The 22,605-nt window shown below is 41.2% G+C and overlaps 1 protein-coding gene across 1 annotated transcript in view; it reads right to left on the bottom strand.

Annotated features, from left to right (window-relative positions):
• Positions 1-22,605, bottom strand: part of LOC137646990 (RNA N6-adenosine-methyltransferase mettl16) — a 570,608-nt gene that overhangs the window by 213,775 nt on the left and 334,228 nt on the right. Inside the window, exon 6 of the mRNA XM_068380072.1 lies at positions 11,003-11,152. Coding sequence (XP_068236173.1) covers positions 11,003-11,152 — 150 coding nt within the window. The remainder of the gene's footprint in view (positions 1-11,002; positions 11,153-22,605) is intronic.

Below are 22,605 nucleotides of genomic sequence, written 5' to 3' on the forward strand. Positions count from 1 at the left end.
CCTGATTGTCAATGGTACCAAACAGTCATCGCAACATGGTTGATGTTGCCCAGCCAGCAAAAACTTATGTGTCATCTGAGAATGACCAATGCGGAGACGACAAAGACTAGTCCCCCACTTTCGGGCCATCCCATTATACCTCCAAGGGGATATAACATTACTTATTTATCTCATCTTATCTTCAAGTAAACTATCCCCATGCTGTTGCCAATTATTATAAATGAAATTCTTTATTGTAGGTAAAAAAATCATTAATGGGAATGGGATACCTTCTTGGTAGGAACTCAGCTGCAGCCTTCTCTCTTGGTGAATCTACCTTCCCAGCAAAATCAAACTGTTATACCTTTCATACCAATAATTAAGAGCCACTCTAAAATCTTTTAAAACTAAAGGGTTATTGGAATTAAAAACTTATAAAGCTAGTAGGACACTTCTTGCATCACTAATAATGGTAAAATAGGATTGGAAGGATTGGAGGGAAAAGTGTTAAAATGAAGTACAGTGGAAGGTGAAAAGATTGGGGCACACCCAATAGCCCTTTGTTGTTGGTTTTTTGTGCCAACATCATGCCTTGTGGACTTCCAGGAAGTGAGTTCTCTTGCCAGCCTCCGAGGGACTTGTATTTTCATGATTATTCCTTTTCTGGGGCTTGTTTATTTATTTAAGTTTGTCTACTCTTTATTTCAGTGTTTTATTTTAGTACTCTGGATTTGGTTCATCCTGAGCAATGAAAGGAGCTATCCTTTTCCACCAGGAATGCTCGTTTTGAGTGTCTGTTATTTCCTCACTCGTTGTTGCAAGTTCTGGGTAAATGTTTTTGAATCTTTCCCAGGCTTGTATGGCTCTTCTGTGGTACCTAATGTTTACTGGTTCGAGATTGTATATGTTATGGAGTGTTACGTTGTTTTCATTCATGTTATTATTATCATTGTTATTGTTGTTATAGTTTAGGGCATATACGTTTCTAATGTTTCCATTTTGGAATGTTTGTAGGGTTTTCTTCTTTGATCGAGCCATTGTGCATACTAGTGCAATTGGATATTCGAATGGAGGTCTTATTAGGCTTTTGTAGAGTTTTATTCTTTTGTTTTATACAATAGTTTGAACGTTTTAATGCTCCTTTTCTGTGTTTTGCCAATTGGAATTTTTGTTTGATATGGCTGCTTATGCCAGTTCTTTTGATAGAGAGACCAAGAATTTTAACTTCATTGTTGAATGGAATATTTATGTTGTTTACTGTAATTGGTGCTGGCTTATTTTTTGATACTGATAAGAGTTGAAATTTGTTGCTGTTTGTTTTTATTTTTATTTTCCACTTGTTTTCGTAATCATTTATTCTTTTGATCTCTCTTTCAGTTTTTATTCTCAAAAATCTTTTGGAATTTCTAGGATGCATTATTACTTGTGTTATGTCATCTGCATAGGCATAGTTTATGATATATTCGCGGGTGGTTGGCATATCTGCTGTGTAGATTATAAAAAGTGTTGAGGATAGTATGCCCCTGTGGTACCTCACTTTTTATATCTATTGTTTCTCCCAGTTTCCCATCTCTGCTACGTATTCTGACAGTTCTGTTTTTTATGTAGCTTGAAAGGAGCTTTTCCATTATTATTGGTAGTTCCAATTGGAATATTTTATATTTGAGGCCATCATGCCATACTTTGTCAAATGCCTTAGAGATATCTCTGCAGATGACAATGCATTGGTGCTTTTTATTTAGTTGGTTCATGACTATTGTTTCATAAATTGCCATGAGGGCAGTTTCAGTGCTTCTCCCTGCCTTGAAACCGTGTTGGTGTTTGTAGAATTTATTGTTATTTTCTAGGAATCTCCTTAGTCTTGTGCTTATGATTTTTTCAAACACTTTTCCTGGCACTTCCAGCAGAGTGATTGGCCTTCTGTTTGCTGGCAGTTCTGGGTCTTTCCCTAGTTTTGGGGAAGTATGAGTATTCCTTCTTTGTTTGGTTTTGGGTAATATCCCATTGAGAGTGTTAGGTTTAATATTTGTTGGAGTCTTCTCCATGCCACCATTGGTGGTTTTGATAGCATCAACTTGTTTACGACACTTTTGCCTGGTGCTTTGTGTTTAAATACTTTCACTGCTTTCATTATTTTAATGTCTGCTATTAAGTAGTTGTTCTCATTCAGTCTTTGCAAATCTGGATTTTGATAGGGGGTTATTCATTTCCTATTTCCTTGTAGGATGTTCAGGACTTCTGTTTCTGTGTCTCTGTCGAAATTTGCATTTTCTTTGTCTGTAATTTCGAATATGCTTGCCCATGTTTCGGTTAGTAATTAGATTTGGTCTTCCATGTCTTCTACTTTATCACCATTACCATTGATTAAGTATGGTACAGTATTTCTGTTTTGGGTATTCCCAGTAATCTTTGCAGTTTTTCCCAGAATTTCTCTGGGTCTTTGTATGTTTGTCCTATTTTTATTATGATGTTAAAGTTTCCAATTTAATCTGTTAGATTCTTCAATTATTGCACTTTGAATGTGTCTTATTAAGGTGTATGTTATCCTTATCCTCCTATGTGTGTTTGCTTGTAGGTAATTTAATTGTTGGGTGAGAAGCTTCAAGTAATCGCTATCTGGGGTGTTTTTATTGGAGAGACTGTTTCTATTGTTTCTCAAATGCCAAACATCCATTTGTTTATTGCTGAGTTTATTGCGTATTCTGTTATAGTTACATTGTTGTTTAAATCTATTTCTTGCTTCTGTGTGGCTATTTTCTTGTTATTGTATCTTTAAAGATTTCCCAATTAGCCTTCTTTATATTGTGCCTTTCTTTTATTTCTTCGACTATTGGTTTTGTTGAGAGTTTTATCATGATTGGAATATGATCAGAAGCTGTAATTGGTCCTGGTGATATGTTATAGTTTAAGTGTGCTCTATTGTTTTTAAGTATGATGTCAGGTCTGCTGGTGTAATGTATATCTAATTTGTTTGCCATTGTGTTGAACATTGAGCCTATATGTGTTACAAATGAACGCATTTACACATCTGTGTATAAGTTAGCTTTTGCAGCAACAGCTATCTTACCAAGTATTGGTTATGTAATAATAATGTTATTATTAATGTTTATTTACTTTATTTTTAGAAATTCAAAACAAATTAAATAATGATTTTATGTCATTTTTAATTTCCTAAAAAAGGAAACGTTATGTTTTCATTTCATCGCCGATCATGACAAACAAACGAACCCAATCATACATGCAAGTGATAACTAATAATACTAAGAACTTTTAGTAAAGATGTTATTATATGATTAAAATACGTGTGGTAAAATATTTATAGTAAAAGTGTAGTTACATTAGACTGGCTTTGATATTGCCATTCACGCATTACATAGAATATATAATAAAAGCACTTTTTTTTTTTTAAGGACATTTTGGGGTTCGCCCTTTATACGAGTTCGTCCTTTACATGGTAATATACAGTACTTATAAATTTGTCATTTGTTCCAACACAACTACAACTCCTACGCTATTTATAGGGTTGTTTACCCCTTAGGAGGGGGGAAGTCCCTACCAACTGGCCTTGGTATTTGAACCAGGGTTCTCTCTACTTTGATGTATGATCTAACTTAGTAGGAATCATGCCTTTGCTAAAATCATGTGCAATGCCCAGCTAGTGGCCTGCAGAAGCTGTGTGTTTGTGATACTAGCAATGCGGCTTAGTCTTTAATATAGGAACTTGACACATGGAGATATAAGTCCTTAGACCTTACCCAATAGCCTTGCTCGTAGGGGTATTTGGGAAATAACAAGTATTATTTCTATACTTAGGGTACACAAGCAAAAATGAATCTTACCTGCAGAGGGGGTGAGGTCAGCTGTGTAAATACTGTGGTGCTGAGTTCCCCAGGGGGGGGGGGGAGGTGAAAGGAAGAAGAAAGCCAGTCATTCTTACCCATTCACCCCAGACTAACCTGGGTATCCTCAGCCCTCTGCTACTTGTCTATCAAGGAGCTTGAGGTGCTTTAGAACACTTATTGCGCAGCCACCTCAGGACCGATAGTGAATGCATCCAGGTTCCTGTGGGTTATAGTTTGAAGGTAGTGGGTGATGAAGTTGCCTGACGCTTCCACAAGCCCGCTTGCAGTCCCTGCGCCACAGAGTAGTTTTTCTTGAACACCAGGGACGTTCCAATAGCCCTGATGTCATGAGCTCTGGGTCGTTTGGGAGGAGGAGGGTCTGGATTGAGAGCAAACTCAATAACCTTCCAGATCCAGGAGGAAAATAGTATTCCTCGTGACCTTCTTCTTGACCTTCCCCGTGCTGACTAAAAGTGCTGCTACACGGAGGCGAGATGCTATTGTTCTTTAATGGTAGCACCTCAGACTCCTCACTGGGCAAAGTAGTAGTTGGTCTGGGTCTTCGGTTAAAGAACATAGACTGTCTATCCGGAATAGGCTGAACCTAGTGTCTAGCTCACCTGGATTTTGAGTCTTAGCAATAAACTTAGGGACAAAGTTCAATATTAATTCTCCCCATCTCCACTAGTGGGAGACGTCGTAAGACAGACCATGCAACTCACTAAATCTCTTGGCTGAGGTCAAAGAGAGCAGGAATACCATCTGCCATGTGAGGTGGCAATCTGTTGCCCGGCATAACGGTTCAGAGCGAAGGGCCTTCAGGGACTGGAGGACCCGAACCATGTTCCATGGAGGAAATCTAAGTTCCGACTGGGGACAAGAAATCTCATAACTCCTCATGAGTAATGAAAGTTCCAGCGAGGAGAAGATACTTATTTCCTTCGGTTTAAAGGCGAGACCCAAGGCTGGGCGGTAGTCTTTGAATGCCGAAACCGATAGAAGCATTTCTTCCCGAAGGAGTATAAGGAACTCCGCTATTGTTGGAATAGAGGCATCGAGCAGAGAGATGCCCCTTCCACGACACCAACCACAGAAAACAGATCACTTCGCCTTGTATACTGACGTTGTATAGCATCTGAGGTCTCCAGTCATTCTTTCTGCAACTTGTTGCAAAAAGCGTCTCTGTTAGAGGAGGTGCTGTACAGTCTCCATGCGTGAGTTGAAGTGAAGCTACGGCTTTGTGGAAAATGATGACGTATGATGGTTTGAGCAAATTGTGACGAAGAGGGAGCTCCATTGGGATCTCCATGAGGAGATGCAAAAGGTCTGGAAACTATTCTGCTTGATGCCATAGCAGAGCTATTGGGGTCATTGATAAGATCTTGCCTATTCTGACCAGGTTGAGGACTTTTCTCATCAGACAAGATGGGGGAAACGCGTACACATCTATTTTCTCCCAACGTTGTTGGAATGCATCTTGCCAAAGAGCATGAATCTTAGATACTTCCTGGAAGACGAATGGATTGGGATCTGGAAGTATGCGTCCTTGAGCTGCAATGTGCACATGAAGCCCTGCGGTCTTATTGCTTGTCTGACCGTGTTGACGGTCTCCATCCTGAACCCAGTAAGACTGATAAACTTGTTCAGGGATGAGAGGTTGATGGCCAGTTTCCAGCTTCCAGATGCCTTTCTTACAAGAAAGAGTTAACTGTAGAAGCTTCTGGACTCAGTGAGGACCTCTTGGAGAACACCCTTCTCCAACATGGTCTGGACTTATGTCCAAAGGGCTAACTCCAGTTTGTTGGGACTGGAACCTGAATTAGTGGAGGGAGAGATAGAGTGAACTAGATGCTATAACCTGAACGAATCGCCTCGATTGTCCAAGGTTCGGCCCTGTGAAGCAGCCACCTTGGCCAGTGGCTTTGCAGGCATCCTCCCACAGGTAGATGTATGGGAGGATTACCTGTCCTAACGGGATCGGCCAGATCCCGTTTCCCTTCCCTCCATGGAAGGACTTCTTGCCTCGAAAAGACTTCTTAGACACCCTAGGACCCTGATGTTTAGGGTCCCCAGCCCTATTTGTCAGCGGTTTGGAAGGTGGTTTCCGTTGTGGCTGAGGATGGTAAGGCCTTGATGTTAAGGCCTTATGGATGAGGGAGTCTTGATTTGACTTCCTCCACCTTTCAGCCACCCACTCGATGTCCTCCGGATTAAATAAGGAACTCCCTTCAAAGGGAGCATTCCTGAGCCTCGCCACCTTGACCTGGGGGAGTTGCCGATGGAACTTTCCTATGACAGAGTCCATTCTCCTCAGAATGGTGTTAGCCCAAAGGTTCCCCACCTCTATTGCCCTGGTGCTGGACAATGGAAGAGTCTCCACTGAGACTCTCAAGACCAGTCCTGAGACCGGGTCAGCTGTCCCATGGACCCCAACCAGAAATCAAGCCACGAAGTAGCCTGCATGGCATACTTAGCAATCTTTTCCTGGTTAAGGATCTCAGAGGCAGAGAACGAGATTGGAAGTCCTGTTAGCTTCTCAAAGGGCGTACCTTTCGAGAGTGCCTCTATTGAGTGATCAAGAGGCAGGGCTGGAAGAGGCTGGAAGAGGTTCGTCGAGGATGTTGTAATATCTCCTCTGCAGCATATAATGTGACAGAAGGAGTTTGGAGCAGGTGTTGGAGTAAAGGGATGAGGAAAATACTGTGGCTGGAGACACTGCCTTCTGTCTGGCACTCATCAATCCCTTAGATCAGGGCAAAGCCGCACTAGCCCGCAGGAGTATTTGGGTGCCATAAACTGATCAAAGACGATGTCCTTTCCCTCACGAAGGGCTACCAATGGATCTGGCAGCCCACTGATGGTACAAAGGCAGGCTAACACCTGCCAGAAGGCATTCTTAGTCCCCCTCTACTCTTCTTCTGAAAGCTATGGGCTAGCGTCAGCTGGAAAATTATCGTTCTCTTCATCGATTTGCGCATTCACTTCCGAGCTCTCATCCGGAGTGGGTCAAGGCTGTCATCTGGATAGGCCGTTGACAGGGCAATTCCTGAAGACGTACTGGATGGAAACCCCCTAAGCCTCTCAAATCGAGGAGGAGAAGCTCTGGCCAAGGACTTAGGGATTGTGAATAAGTCCTTCGACTTTTTGTGCTAAGGAAGTTCCTCCCTGTAAGTAGACCTTGCGGCTTCCTCTACCCTATGGAGATGATGGACTTAAGCAGGAGGGGGAACTACGTCAACACTGAGATGGAGGGCGAAGAGCCCTTGGAACTATCTCGACTGTAGTGAGGCGGAAGGAGTCCATAAAGGAGATTGCCCTGTCTTCTTTAGGAGGAGATGGTCTCATCCTAATCCTCTTCCCCATAAGTTTGGCCTGCGGGGTCCTAAGCTGCAGGGGACACCCTTGGAGTCCTAGAGCACTCTCTTCCCGGGTCCTCTTACGAGAGATTGGTTTCTCCTTGTAAGCAGGTTTTGACGGAGCAGAGTTCTCTGGACTACTGCGGTCAGGAGGAGGAGAGGCATCCGGGATGAGAGCCAGCAACAAAGGGATCCTTGAAGTGCTGCCCAAGGACTGGGAATGGGGAATGAACCCCATCATGGTTCCCCCATTACATTAAATAATGCTTCCAGCCATGGGAGGTAGTGAGATCCCAATGTGCTGGGAGGGAGATCCTTGGGGGGAGCATGGAGACCTGGGTTAAGAAACCTGTGAAGAATTCCGATATCCTTTTCCTGCAGGCAAGACCGGCACTGGTCTTCCCTTCGGGAGAGGGTCTGGGCTTAGGCGCTTGAGCGACAGATATTTCAGGACAGGTGGAGGCCCACAAGACTGGCGAGACTGATGGGAGTCTGTTTGGGATTCTCCCTGGGCAGGGATAACTCGCGCAACCAAGAAAGGAGATGGAATCTCATCTCAGGACATGGAAACTGAAGGCTGGTGAGTGGGCAGGTTTCGTGGAGGTGGTAAACCACGATATGCGGTTTTGTCACACAACGCTGCTCCATTACGCAATGCTGCTACGTCGCGCAATTCTGGTCTGCTCCACGATGCAGCATGGGACTCAGCAGGAACAGGGAAGGGAAACCGAAAATAAGAGGGGAGCAACCGTAGAGCATTAAAACTCTGTGTCACGCGACCCTCGGTGTGACGAGAACCCCAAAGTTTTAAGTCACCGAAACCTGACAGATGATGGGAACTGTCCCGAATCATGCCGTGCGAGACCATAGGGTTCGCGTGACAAGGATCATGAGGGTTACGAGAGCCCAGGGGCAACAGCGTAACCACCAAGATAAGAGTCCGAAGGCTCAGCGTAACGCCAGTCAAGAGAGCCCAAAGGCTTAGCATAATGAGAGTTCTTGTACTCTGAGTTATGAGAACCGACAGGTTCAACATAACGGGAATTAGTAGAGCCGACAAGCTCAGCGTATTGCAAGTTACAAGAGTCTAAAGGCTCACCATAACGAGAATAAAGAGATTTTGAAGGCTCGTCATGACGCAGGTCTCGAGAGCCCGAATGCTCTACGCAACCATGGTTGCGAGAGCCCGAAGGCTCTGCACAATGGGACACCTAAGACTCCAAGTTACGAGAGCCCGAAGGCTCAGCGTAACAGCCAGCATGAAAGCCCGAAGGCTCAGCGTAACCTGGGTTGTGAGAGTCCAAGTGTTTAACGTAACGGGAGACCGAAGACTCCCTGTCACAAGAACCCAAGGGTTCAATGTAATGGGTGGTATGAGAGCAAGAAGGCTTAATGTAACCTTGGTTACGAGAGTCCAAGGGATCAGCACATAAAGAACCTGAAGATTCTGGGATGTGAGAACCCTTAGGCTCAATGCGGCGAAGGCCCGAAGGTCCGGTGTTATGAGAGCCCAAAGGATGAACGTAAGAAGGACCGGGTGGTCCTAGGTTGCAAAAACCCGAAGGTTCGATGTAACCAGAGCCCGGAAGCTCATGGTCACGCAAGCCCAATGCGTGACCATCACGAGACCCCGAAGGGACATCGTGACCTGAACCTGGGGGTTCAAAGAGGCGCCTCCTTACTGCTGGGGGAGGAGCATGCCCAGGATGGAGAGGGGTCAAAAACACCTCCATCCGAAGGACCTCAGAAGGGGAACGTTTTGCAGAAACCACCTGAGGGGGTGACTGCACAAACTCGAGCTACCTCTACTTGGAGAGAGGTTTATCCTCCAGATGGAGTACATCACTTAGGACGATGCTCTGCCCCTGCCCTTGGGGGAGAGGCGTAAGGGGATCGCTGCCCACAGGCGGTTTTCTCTCACAAGCGAGATAGGTGTGTTGCCCTGAAGGAGGAACCTGCTTTAGACTCTGCTCCTTCCCTGCCCCTGGTGGATTAGCAAAGTACTTAGCGTCGGTCACCGGGGATCAAATGTCAGACCAAAGGGCCGCAGCACCTGCGGCCGCAGAAGGAAGACCAACCTTCGAGGAGGGAGAAGATGACAATCTCCGCTCTGTCCCCAATTGAAGGAGTTGAAAGAGAACTTCCTTAGAAGAGGGGTCATCAACACCAAGTGATGGCCATAAAGATAAAAATTCAGAAAAAGAGCAAGCATTCCCTAGAAGAAGAGGCAGGGTCGACTCGCTGGGGAAGTCAGCACTGTCCATTGACCCACAAGGTTGACCTTGAGTAACCAGGGCTGCAATGCTACTCGGTCGTTCCCCAGAGGGGACCAGTGGAGGAGCAGCTTAGGGAAGAGATGGGGGGGGGGAGAGAAGATCATGGTTTTTTCGACTTCGAGGAAGACCCCGAAGAGGAAGAATCACACTTAAGACTTCTTCCACGGTCCGGTCCTCTCCCACTGGGAGGCAGACCACTCCCTACTGTCATCCCGAGAACACCGGCAGCCCAGGCAGGCCGGACACAGAAGGTGGGGGTCTGTCTCCATGGTGGACATGAAGGTACCGCAAGAGCGGCCTTCAGGACCAGGACATGTTTGCATAGTCACATGACTCAAGAGCAATCAAGCACACGGCTGAAAGAATAATAGTATTATTTAATGACAAGTCAAAAGTGGGAGAGAGCGGCAGTATGACAGATCTCCACCGAGCCAGAAAGTAAAGTGGTTGCTTAACTCAGGTGTATGAGTGACCGGGGTAGCAGTCTATCCCCACCCCCACCCGCTAACTATTGGTCGGGGCGGTTATCCCTTGATAAAATTATTATGGCTTATCTTTCAGCTTTGCCGAGAGCATACCCCTATGAAAAGCGTAGAGTTTGTATTTGTGTTGGAACAAAGCCAATTTACGTAACAGGTTAGTGAGAGACGGAGATGGAATGTCTACTCTCTACTAAGCCAAAATAAATAGAGACGTCACATCACAGGTATTTGTGTGAGTGGGGTAGCTGGTCTACCACCGCTAGCCGTCCCACATCCCCAACTAGCGGTGGGTAATTATACCTCACTAAAAGTTTCATGGCTAGTTTCAGCTTTCACCAAAATATATAGTCATTGTAAGAGCAAAAGGGTTTGTATTAGGTATTGTAACCAACTTTATTTATAAATGGCATCTCTCTCCCTCTCTCTATCTCTCTCTCTCTCTCTCTCTCTCTCTCTCTCTCTCTCTCTCTCTCTCTCTCTCTCTCTCTCTCTATGCTCCGCCAATTTCCCATGCTCATTCACTACTGGGAGCAAGAACAACAGAACACGCAAGATCATTCGCAGCACTCTTCTATTTCACACACGTTAGTGGAAAGGACCTTCATCATCAGGTGACTGATAGGAATGTGATTTCCCTGCACGCCATCCAATACTACTCTCACCAACTTGCATCACACATACTGTTGTAGCAATCTGAGAATCAAGATAAATTGAAAGAGGTCGAATCTCTCTCTCTCTCTCTCTCTCTCTCTCTCTCTCTCTCTCTCTCTAAAATATTTCTTTTTTTTCTACAATATTCACTGATAGCTACTCAGAAATTATTCATAGCGTGAACTTCTTTTAAGGATGTTTTATGCAATGAATCTTTGATGATAATTATCATCACAAGGTTTTCCATCATGTTCATCACCTTCAAAGTGGCTTTGATTGGTTTGACAATCACCTTCAAAGTGGCTTTGATTGGTTTGACAATTTTCCTCTAAATCAGCAGTATCATTCTCCAAATATACCTGGTGTGAAGAATGAACCAATTAAAAATAATCCATTAAAAATTAATGAAATCTCACCAGTTGCTGCACTTCTAGGTTCTCCCCTATCCTTTCTGCTTTTGCTCATGGAATCTGTCTCCTCTATTGATCCGAAGAAAGGAGGGTTGCACATCATAAAATCTAGTAAGTAACCATCTTCAGTCTTCTGATGGCTAACATCAGTAAGCTCTGTAAAAAGTAATTTTCACCTTTGTAAAAATCCAAAATAGAAAAACTAAATTCATTATTAACAAAAATAAGAAAATTTTAATAAGAAAATTGGTTATTTCTATTGTCGCATGATTAGCATATTGCCTCTCTCTGGAACCTTTGTTATTCTAACAACGTTAACTCCTAAAACTCAACATTTTTCCGTTTTCTTGCCATACAACCATCTTCAGTCTAAAAGTCAAAACTATTTACTAACCTCTTGATGCCACATGTCAATGGAAAGGAGGGTGAGTATGTACAGTATATGACCATCAATAAAATACAGTACAGAAATAATAAATTCTATTATTATAATTCTATTTATTTCTATGAACCTCCTCTGATAGACATATTGTAAACTTCCATACTATGATGGAGGAAACGAATGTGTCATTTACAGCTTTAAATAATGAAATCGATTAATAGCAAAATTTTTGTATTTCCCCAGCTACACAAATGTGAGTCATTTAATGGGGTTAGCTCTGGCAAAGCCCTATTACAGCCAGATGAAGAATTATCAATTGAATGGGACCGACCCTCTATGTGCGCTGGTATGTGTTGGAGCTTTAACTGCGACCCCACTCTAACTCTGGTCGAGACTTGTGGAGTGGATGCGGAGGGTAATAAAACTTGAATGACTCAAGTTTGTATAGCTAGGGAAAATACAAATGATATTAAAAATCTGTAAATTGTTCCTACATGGATACAAACCTCGTCATTTATTGGGCAGTCTTCCTTATGAGGGAAAGAGTTCCAGAAGTGAACTAGGTGTCTTGCTGGCCCTTAACCTGGAATGACCATGATCGGCCATGAAAAAGAACCAAAGGACATTGCATTCTAGCATCTTGTAACCCATAGATTGGAAAATGTGCCATGAACCAAAGAGAGAGAATTTAAATGTGTAAAAGAGCCAAAATGTACAGTATATGCTTGAAGGATTCATTGGTTAAAAATGGTGAAAGAGCCATTATTCATATCGTGTGCTTACCTGTGAGAGTGTCCAATGAGTGTTGTTGCTCCAAAGTTATGGAGGAACAGAGAAGAGAACTGTGACTGATACCAGACTCTACGTTAATTTTCCTGCCCAGACTTGAATCTTTACACCAATTGCTGGTGTACAATCCTTCAGGTAATGGGCGTTAAGAGTCGTCTGTCTTTCCAGACCACTGCTATCAGTACCTATACCACTAAATGGTTAATGTGAAAGAACATGGTTGCAGCAATACCATGAAGATCATATGGGTTAGGGGGCATCAATAGGCACTTCTCCCTAAGTTTTAATGCTCTCATGATTGTCTCTGGTAACCAAAGAGAAATTGCATTCTTGGTTACCATCTTTCTTTTGTTCAGTACTCAAAAATAGGTTGGGAACATTCGAACGACAAGGGCTAGTCCGTCAAGGTAAAAGAAAAACCACATAAACAGGACATAATGGCAAACTACTCATATCATCAGTCACCTCCTTGATTGAGGTAAAGGAGTCAAACCGGTGATTATGAGCAGATGGAATGAGAGTCTACGCTACATACAAAGTGAGGAACAAATGAAATTGACGGATAAGAGCGACCATGGAGCTCGCTCGCCCCCTAGGGTGAAGTTAGAGCAAGGAGAAAAACTGTTATCAGTGTGAGGTCTCTCTCCGTAGTTATACAGGGAGGTCTGTATGGTGCCAAGTAAGGGTTTTGTTTGCTACTGGGGGGTTCATATGAAAGCCCATAGTTGAACCTCGTGAATAGCTCAAATTCACGAATATTTAAAAATGCTTGTAACTGCCTATTGAGATATACAAAATGTGTAATAACATCAAGAAATATCATCATAAAAAATTTGGAATCATTTAAGAATAGTTTTAAGACATTTTCCAGAAAAAACATACAAAATGACATTCATGAACACCAACTAACAAATAACCATAACACAATACTTACAGTACAATGCTGTACATATACGAAGTATACAGTACTGTATTTTATTATAGTTACTCTTACTTAGAGAGGTACCGGTACATTTTCTATCATGCATAAACAAACAATTTTTTTTAATTTGCTCATACGTTTAACAACAGCTAATTTATAGTACAGTACAGTACAGTACAGTGCAGTGCAGTGCAGTGCAGTGCAGTGCAGTGCAGTGCAGTGCAGTGCAGTGCAGTACAATACAGTACAGTAATACAACAAATAACCTACCTGTTTTCTTTACACTCGTATTTTCTAAGCTATTTTATTGTAATACAAGCTAGATTCATTAATGATGCGTCAATAAATAACCTGTTTTTATACACTCATATTTTTAAGCTATTTAATTGTAATACAAGCAGGATTCCTTGATGTTAATATGTACGTGGACGTATGCTTATATATTATGGGTGCCAGTAAGAGTGAGTGCTTGCCCTGAGTCGTATTTTAGCTTTTGTTTCTCGCTAAGAATATCATTGGAAAGATATCAATAATTAATCTTATGGGGAAACCAATGTGAAAAATAATAGTACACCATGTCTGCCCCTAACCTGGTCTGCCTCATATGTGAAACCACGGAGGGAGACCGGAAAAAAAAGGATAGGATGAGAGTGCAATAGATCCTATTATAAGAAATGTGTGAATAGGGTGACAGGCATCACTGATAATGAAATTAGAAACCTAAATTGGTTATGGCCACACTGCGTAGTTGAAGCCAGAGCAGCAAAGTTATATATATCAAAATTGAAGGAAAAATTAAGTATAAGAGAAGAGGCTCTGAGCGAACAAGGAGCGAGAATTGCTGAATTGGAAAACGAAGTTGTGGACCTTAGCGCACAGACAGCAAATTCCACCCAGACTACTGACCTCACTGAGAAAGTTGATAATCTTGCTATGATTATGGAATCAATCAAGGCAACACTTCAATCATTGACGGACCCAAAACCGAAGAAAATGTCATATATTGCCAAAGATAAGGAAAATAATCTGTTATGTAATTATATCAACAAATACAACAACTAAAATTACAGACAGAAAACATGAGGTCGAACTAGCACTTTAAGATATTCCACTACTTAACACGAGGTCAACTTCAGATGGAAATAATGTTGTAAACTTAGCTAACAAAATGATCAGAGAAGAGGCTGCCAACAAAATTCAGACATTGGCTGCTCACTCTGAAACAAGAAAAACTGGAAAATTAAAGCCAAAAATAATGATATGCAATGTGTAAAATGATGTAGATGAAATAGTAAATGCCTTGATTAAAAAAAAAAAAAAAAAAAAAAAAAAAATTACCTAGACCAAATCCAAAACATAGAAGAGAAGAAAAGTCTGGGGCTGAAAAACAAAAATGCTGCAGGTGGGACTACTCACTGTGTTGAAATGTGATCCTGAAGTCCGAAAGGCTATTCACGATAATGGTGACAGTTATGTTGCAATGGGGTACTTATGACATACGTGATAGATACCACGTGATCACCTGCCACCACTGTCAGAGGTATGGAAATCTTGAAAAAGATTGCAAGTTTAAAACTGATGATAAAGTCTGCTGCAAATGTTCAGCAAAACATTCCACCAAGGAATGTAACTCTCAAATGCCAAAGTGTATTAACTGCACTAAGTTAAACAAACCAAATGACCATACAGTAAATTCAAGAGATTGCAAAGCTTTTGAGTTAGAATTGAGAAGACTAGCAGAAAATACTGACCATGGATACTAAGGATGTCATAAACTGGCTACATAAATATTCAATCTGTTGGTAATAAAACTATCTAAATTTGAGAATTGATACACGAGAAATACTTGCACAAACTAGCATTAGCTGAAACATGGTTAAATCATTTTGACAAGGCTAAGATCACTGAAATGATATCCCCAACACATACCTTCTTTCACATTCCGAGAGAGGGTAGGTGTCGGATTCTTTATTCATAAAGGTTACTCAAATCTCAAAATGTTAAAAAGAACTAGTGTAACAAGCTTTGAATAAATATAAATAAACTTTACGCATAAAAACAGAAAAATATCCTATGTAACAGTCTATAAACCTCCGAGAACAAATACTACTATCTTCTTTGAAGAATTCAGTGCATTCATTGAGATGATTATCATGGAAAAAATTGAATTAGTTATTTGTGGAGACTTCAATTTTTGGATGGATGACGCATCAAATCTTGACGTTTTGGCATTTAGCGAGTTATTAGAATCCTATCAACTATTGAATAATGTTGATTACAACTACTTTAATTGGGCATACCTTGGACCTAGTTTTAAGTGAAGGAACGAATAAAATTATATCTGATATAAAAGTTGAAGAGAAATGTGCACAAACTTGTAATGTTTAGTCTACCTCTAGAAAACATGCAGTAGTAAAGAAAATAAACTTTAGACATAAATCAAATTTTTCTCCTACGGTATTTATTGAAGAAGTTACAAAGAAAATAAACGAGGTTAAAAACAATCCTGTGATCATGATAACCAACGTTTCTTGGGAGCTATGTGTGCTAACTGCTTTACGACCACTTATAATAGAGTGAGTAAAAGTGAATAGGATACCATATGCCCACTGATGGAAAAGACTATAACTATTAAAGACAAATCTCCTTGGTTTGATGGAGAGACTTTAGTGAAAATAGGGAAAAAAGACGCAAAGAACAAAAGTGGAATCGGTTAAAACTGAAAGTACATAGGTAGAATACAAAACTGCTGTGTGTCAATACAACTTCCTACTACATGGGTAGAATACAAAATTGCTGTGTGTCAATACAACTTCCTACTACATGGGTAGAATTCAAAACTGCTGTGTCAATATAACTACCTACTATAAAGTAAAAAAAGTAAATACTACAAGAGGAAGATCTGCGAAGCAGCAACAGATATAAATAATTTATATCGTCTCCTAAATGGTATAATGGAAAATGTAAATGAAAAGAAGCTACCTGATGTATACAGTGACCAGGAACTAGAAAATAATTTGTAAATATTCAACATCAGATTAATGATACACCAGATACACAGATCAAATGAATGAGATTTAACAACATAACATAAGACCACATCACTAGGACTATCAAGAGAGCAAAGAAAAAAACTGAGCGATCGATCCTATGCCAATATCTGTAGTAATTGGAGAGAGAAAATTTTCTATTCTAGTTGAAATAATTATGAGAATAGCAAATGCAAGCATTGACCAATGTAAATTTCCCAAATCTGAGAAAATGGCTATAGTCACAGCAGTTCTGAAAAGTGCTCTGGATTACCAGGAATTAAGCTCATATAGACCTATTTCAAATCTGTGTTGTTTTAAAAGTTCTAGAATAGGTAATTCTTGAACAACTAGTCAGTCACTTAGAAGTAAAAGAAGCTTTACCTGACAATCAATTTGCTTACAGAAAACTATACTCTACATAGACAGCCATCTGCTCTGTTGTTCATGATATGCTGGAAATGATGGATGAAAATAAACTGGTATTTTAATATTACTCGATCTTAGTGCTGTTTTTTTTTTATACAGTTGTGCATGAACTGCTACTAAATGATCTATGGTTCATCAGCGTTGAAGATCAAGCTTTCGAATACCTGAAAGACTACTTGGTTGGTAGAAATTACTGAGTACAAATTGGAAACTCTTATTCATCATATGAACCTTTAAACAGAGGGGTACCCCAGGGGAGTGTACTTGGCCCAATCTTATTCTGCATCTATACTATTGGTCTATCAAAAATACTACAAAGGCATGGTATGAAGTTCAAACTATTTGCGGATGACACACAATTTTACTTCTCCATAAATGATATAGACGGCACTACTAAAACTCTAAATCGAATCCTTGATAGTGTTAGAGAACGAATGACAATTAAACAACTAAATTGAGTTTATGGTGGTGGGACAGAGAAACACTGTGAAAAGCTTGGGTGATATTCAAATAAACATGAATAATGACTCGGTGACGATATCTCGTAAAGTTCGTGATCTAGGCGTATTTCTTGACTGCAACATGTCTCTCAATGCCCAAATAAATAATGTAGTAAAAACTGCTGGCTATCATCTAAGAAGTATTGCTTTCATAAAACAGTACCTGGATGAATGTTCCGTAAAGAAACTTGTTATAAACTGTGTGATTACCAGAATTGACGACTGTAATTCCATCTACTACAATCTACCAAAAGTACAAATTAAGAAATTACAAAATATAATAAGCAGAGAAGCAAGACTGATAAAAGGTGTCCCACCTAGAGAAAGGATCACCCCTATACTAATCGATTTACACTGGCTGCCGACTAAAGCGAGAATTGAATTTAAAATATGTACAATAACCCACCAAGTCATCAGAACCGGCCGTCCAAAATATCTAAGAGAATTTCTACATACCGTGCAACCAACAAATCGTTCTGACACGAGAATAGTTACAGATGGTTGTAAACTATAAGAACCTAGATACATGTCTACTGTAGGCTCTAGAACCTTTAAATATGTGGCCCCGAGATTATACAATAGGCTCCCACAAGACATCCAAATAATTGAAGATATTAAGGCTTTCAAGAGGAAACTAAAGACCTTATTTTGTGAGTGTTTTGACAATGATGATCAAACAGTAAGCGAACAATACGCATTGTGAAATGTTAAATGCTCCCGAGTGAACATCATAAAACAACCGTAGAGGTCCTGTAGAGAGTAGGGTTCCCCTGCTGTACAGGACCAGATAAGCAGCCCTTAAAGTAAAGTAAGTAAGTAAAGTAACTAAAGCACATTACATACACAAACATTATTTTTGAATTACAGTTATGTAAAAGCAGAAAGAAGACCAGAGTTAAATCTACAGTAGTTGTATTGAGAGAGAGAGAGAGAGAGAGAGAGAGAGAGAGAGAGAGAGAGAGAGAGAGAGAGAGAGAGAGAGAGAGAGAGAGAGAGAGAGTTGAAAGGGTTTTGGATGTCTTAAAGACTTTTTAGTCCTTCGAAGAAGACCCCATTTGCTCTTTGGTTGAGCGATTTAGAGAATTCTCGTGATCTTGTCTAACTTATTCTTGAACTTGTTTACCGTGTTACTGTTTACTACATCCACTGGAAGTCTAACCAAACTATTTTCTATTTTTTATGCAAAGACATTGCCATATTGAGCGGTGTTGTATATTTTCAATCCCAGTTTGTATCCGTTACCTCTGCACTGATTTGTGCTAAGCATGAATAGATTGTTGTCATCTGCATTTGTTATTCCTTTAAGAATTTGAATGCGTCTATTAACTGTCCCCTTAGTCGTTGAGTTTGCAGATCAAATAAGTGCAAAAGTTCCATCCTCTGTTATATCCAAATTGCATGAGTGTTGGAACTAGTTTGGTGGCCCTAGTTTGAACTGCTTCCATGCTATCTATATACTTCTGAATACTTGGAGCCCAAAATTGTAATCTGTAATCTAGATGGGGTCCCACAAGTGATGTGCACAGCTACAGTAATGTCTTTGTTTCTGTATTTGAATTGTCTCTTTATGTAACCTACTGTATTAGTTTTTGTGCTTTCTTTTCACCTTTTACGCTCTGTTTGGTGAACTTGAAATCCTTGTTGATAATAATAGCGATATCTACCTCCTGGCCCACACTTTCCATTTCATTATCCACGAGTGAGTTTTCTGATTGTGGGTTACTATAACATGTGTGCATGAATTTACATTTCCCAAAGTTGAAAGGCATTTGCCATTTTCTGGACTTTTCCTAGCTTCATTAGATCCTCTCTCAAGGCTTCTACATCTACTGAGTTCGCAGCATTTAGGCCTAGTTTATTACCGTTAGCCAATTTGGCTATTCTACTAGTTAATCCTAAATATATTTTGTTAATGTAGATCAGAAATAGCAATGGGCCACGGACGGATGCTTGAGGTACTCCACTTGTAACAGCTGCCCCCTCTCAAGCTTCTCCATTGATTACAACTCTGTTTTTTGTTTGTTAGTTAATCTTTGACCCACTCAGCTGGCTCCTCAATGATGCCTAGTGCTCTAATCTTGACTATTAATTTTTTATGAGGAACTTTGTCAAAAGCCTTTTGAAAGTCTAGGTATATGATTTCTATTATCCTGCTTTTGTCATAAATGCTAATCATATTGTGGAAAATACCAAAAGATTTGTCACACAAGATCTCTCTTTTCTAAAAACATGTTGGCTGCCTATCAGAAGATTATTTTTCTCTAAATGTTCTACTATTGAATCTATTATATTTGATTAAAAAAATTTGCATGACACTGAAGTTAGATGCACAGGTCTGTAGTTGCCAAGTTCTTCTTTTGGTTCCTTATCCTTCTTGTAGATTGGAGTAATATTGCCTAGTTCCAATCTTTGTGGTGCCTTTCTTTTGTAGGCTGTCTCGGAACCTTTTGTAACAGTGTGGGGTTATCTATTCATCGAGTTCTATAATCTCTCTTGGATGAATATCTAGACCTGGTGCTTTAGACTTACTGAGTACTTTTATTCTTTTTTTTTTTTTTTTTTTTTTTTACATTATTCAATGTAGAGGTGATTCTATTTAATGGTTGTCCCTTCATAATAGATAGCTGTTTTGGAGGGTCGTTGATTCTTCCTAGTGAATACAATTGTGAAATATGCATTCATCAGTTCAGCTTTTTCCAAATAATTTCTTATATGCTTACCCTTAAGTGTCTTTTGATGGGCTAATGTTGTTTTTTATTGTTGTTCTACTGTTTAATATGTAAAAAATCTTTTGGGTTTTCTTTACTAGCGGAAGCCACTCTTTTCTCTTCACTGATCTTGGCCTTTCTAACTAGTTTTTTTGGGCTCAAGCCATGTCATCCTGATGGAAGGTTCCTAATAGTAGCTTCCAGGGGATATATGTACTACAGTGATATTCCCAGAGAATTTACCTTTAGGTCACCAGAATTCTAACTCCTGGTGTGAATATCCTTAACATTCTCTTAAGGATATCGCATAAATCAGGGGATGTATATCTTGATACGACACATAGCGATCTTCACCCCGAATAGCGTTTTCACTTCGTGGGGGAAGAGTGGCAATTTTGGAAGGGGAGCCGTTATCAAGGTTACCCTACTTCCCATAGTACTATTGAGTATCAAGACTGCGCCATATCTAAGATGGCAGACATTCCTAATTCTGTAGTGAATTCGCACGGTGGTGTTCCCTGTTGATCTGACTTTTTCGATCGATTCTGCAAGGATTATTATGCAATCTCCAGCTTCTTTCGCCTTCCGAAAGTTGAGTATTGATTCTTTACAATGTGTATATTTTTAGCTCCTGTTTCACAGTGAAATTAGAGTAATTTATAGTGATTAGGAGCAAGGTCTGTTACCGGAGGTGCCATGGGCGCTGTCGTTCGTTGGGCATGTGTTCCTTAGTTAGTAAAACGACATTCCCGGTTGAAATAGCATTAATTAATTAATTATGAAAGCTATTTAGGCAATTTATACTTGTAAAGATATTTATAATATGCATAATTTTCCTTTTTCTATGTCGATTGTATACGTTAGAGTTTCGATGATTTAGGTAACAGAGATCTCATCTTGCCTAGGTAATCTAACCTAGGCGATGTAGTATACTTTCAGACATTTCCCCGTTTACCCTCGTGTATCGTTTTATCAATTCAGGCGGAGATAGATATCTTCTAGAATTATTATATAAACCGATACTCATCTCCCTCTGAGTGTAACCTTAGGCTACAATCCTAGTGGGTCGTGCCTCGAGTTTTCATTCAGGCATGACTAGCCTAGGGTTTTCTGCCCCTTCCCTTAGCCGCAGATAGCAGGTTTTGGGATTTGATCAGAACCTCAGAGTATATAGTCTTGTGCCGGCAGCCGGCCGGCAGGGTGAATAGTCATTCTCCTGCTGGCTAGGCTGCTGGCATAGGAGGCTAGCCCTCCCTAGGCTGCACTTGAAGAGGTTGTATGATGCCGCCACCTTCTCCCTGCGGTCTAGAAGACTAGTCCTGTGCTCGCAGACCATAGGCTGAAGAATAGACATTCTTCTGCCGCCTAGGATGGCGCCGGCACTGGAACTCTGTTTCTCCTTTGTTGAGAGGAGGCGGCACTGCCGCCGTCCCCTTAACTGTATTGGCAGACCCTAGGCTGAAGAATAGAGATTCTCCTGCTGCCTAAGATGGTGCCGATACTGAAACAGAGTTTCTTAAGGGTGTGGTAGGACCAGCAACCTTGCAGGCCCCTTCAACACCTCATACAGGACCCTTTTCCCTCCCCCCTCTGTCCTTTAGTGATGGCCTAGCCATCGTAACTCTTTGGGCCGTCGTCCTGCAATCTCACCGATTGCCGGTGGGTTGCGGGGCCGGCTGGACTCCTACTTAACAAATTTTGTCTGACTGCCTGTGGCTATGCTGGATGCCGGTGGCCATGACGGTTGCCGGCAGCCATGATAGCTTCAGGTGGCCATGCTGGCTGCCGGCGGCTAGGACAACTGCAGGCAGCCAGGACAACTGCCGGCAGTCATGACGGCTGCTGGCGGCTATGCCGGCTGGCGGGGACCACGATGACTGCCGGTGGCCATGTTAACTACAACTGCCAACGGCTATGACGGCTGCCGGCTGCTATGCAGGCGGCTGGCTGCCATGTCATCTGCTGGCGGCCATGACAGCTGCCGGCAGCCATGATGGCTGTTGGTGGGAAGTCTCTTCTGTTCTGTAGTCCCTCCTTGGACTGCCGGCCACAAGTGCTGTTGCCGGGGTAATAGCCTGGACGGCGGTATGCCGGTGGACCTTGCCGGCGATGGTACTGGTGGTTGGATGGAAGCCTGAATGATACATTCTCCCCTTCCATTTGAACCTTCTTTCTGGGGAAAGGCAGTAAATTACATATTTACATCCTTATTTAGTGTATACATACACACTAATAAGGGAGTCCTTCACTCCATGCTTTCTCTCTCTCTTTTAGCTAGCATGCTGGCCAGGCTGTGCCGGCAGGGACTAGCTATGCCAGCTATATGCCGGTTGAATTACAGTATGTTTATACAGTAGTCAGTATATTTGCAGTATAGTAAATACTGCAGATAGAAAACTATTGTATATATTATACTAGTAGTTATCTTCCAATATATCTTGGGTATCCTTGCCCAGGTGTTTGCTGAGACCAATCCTATATTGAAAGAATAGAATTTCTTCAATATTCTGATTAGAAATCAGTTTACGTTTTACCTTACAATATTAAATAAATTAAAGGGCCGGTGGTAGTACACTTTCTATCCTTAAAGGTTGGAGCCCTTATCTTTGAGCTTCCCTGATCAGTACCTATGGTTTTAATATTGGAAGGGAAGGCCACAGCATATGGGTTGCTTAGGATACACAAATATATGTCTTTTATATTTCCTAGTCCAGTCGGCGTCATGCCGGCTGGACTGTGCCGCCAGATGCTAGCCATACTGGCAGCACACTGGCTGAACTACAATATATAATTATACAGTAGTCGGTATTTTGCAATATAGCATATACTGCAAACAGAAAACTATAGTAT

The sequence above is a fragment of the Palaemon carinicauda genome, chromosome 9 (assembly GCF_036898095.1).
Source record: "Palaemon carinicauda isolate YSFRI2023 chromosome 9, ASM3689809v2, whole genome shotgun sequence".
NCBI lineage: Eukaryota > Metazoa > Arthropoda > Malacostraca > Decapoda > Palaemonidae > Palaemon > Palaemon carinicauda.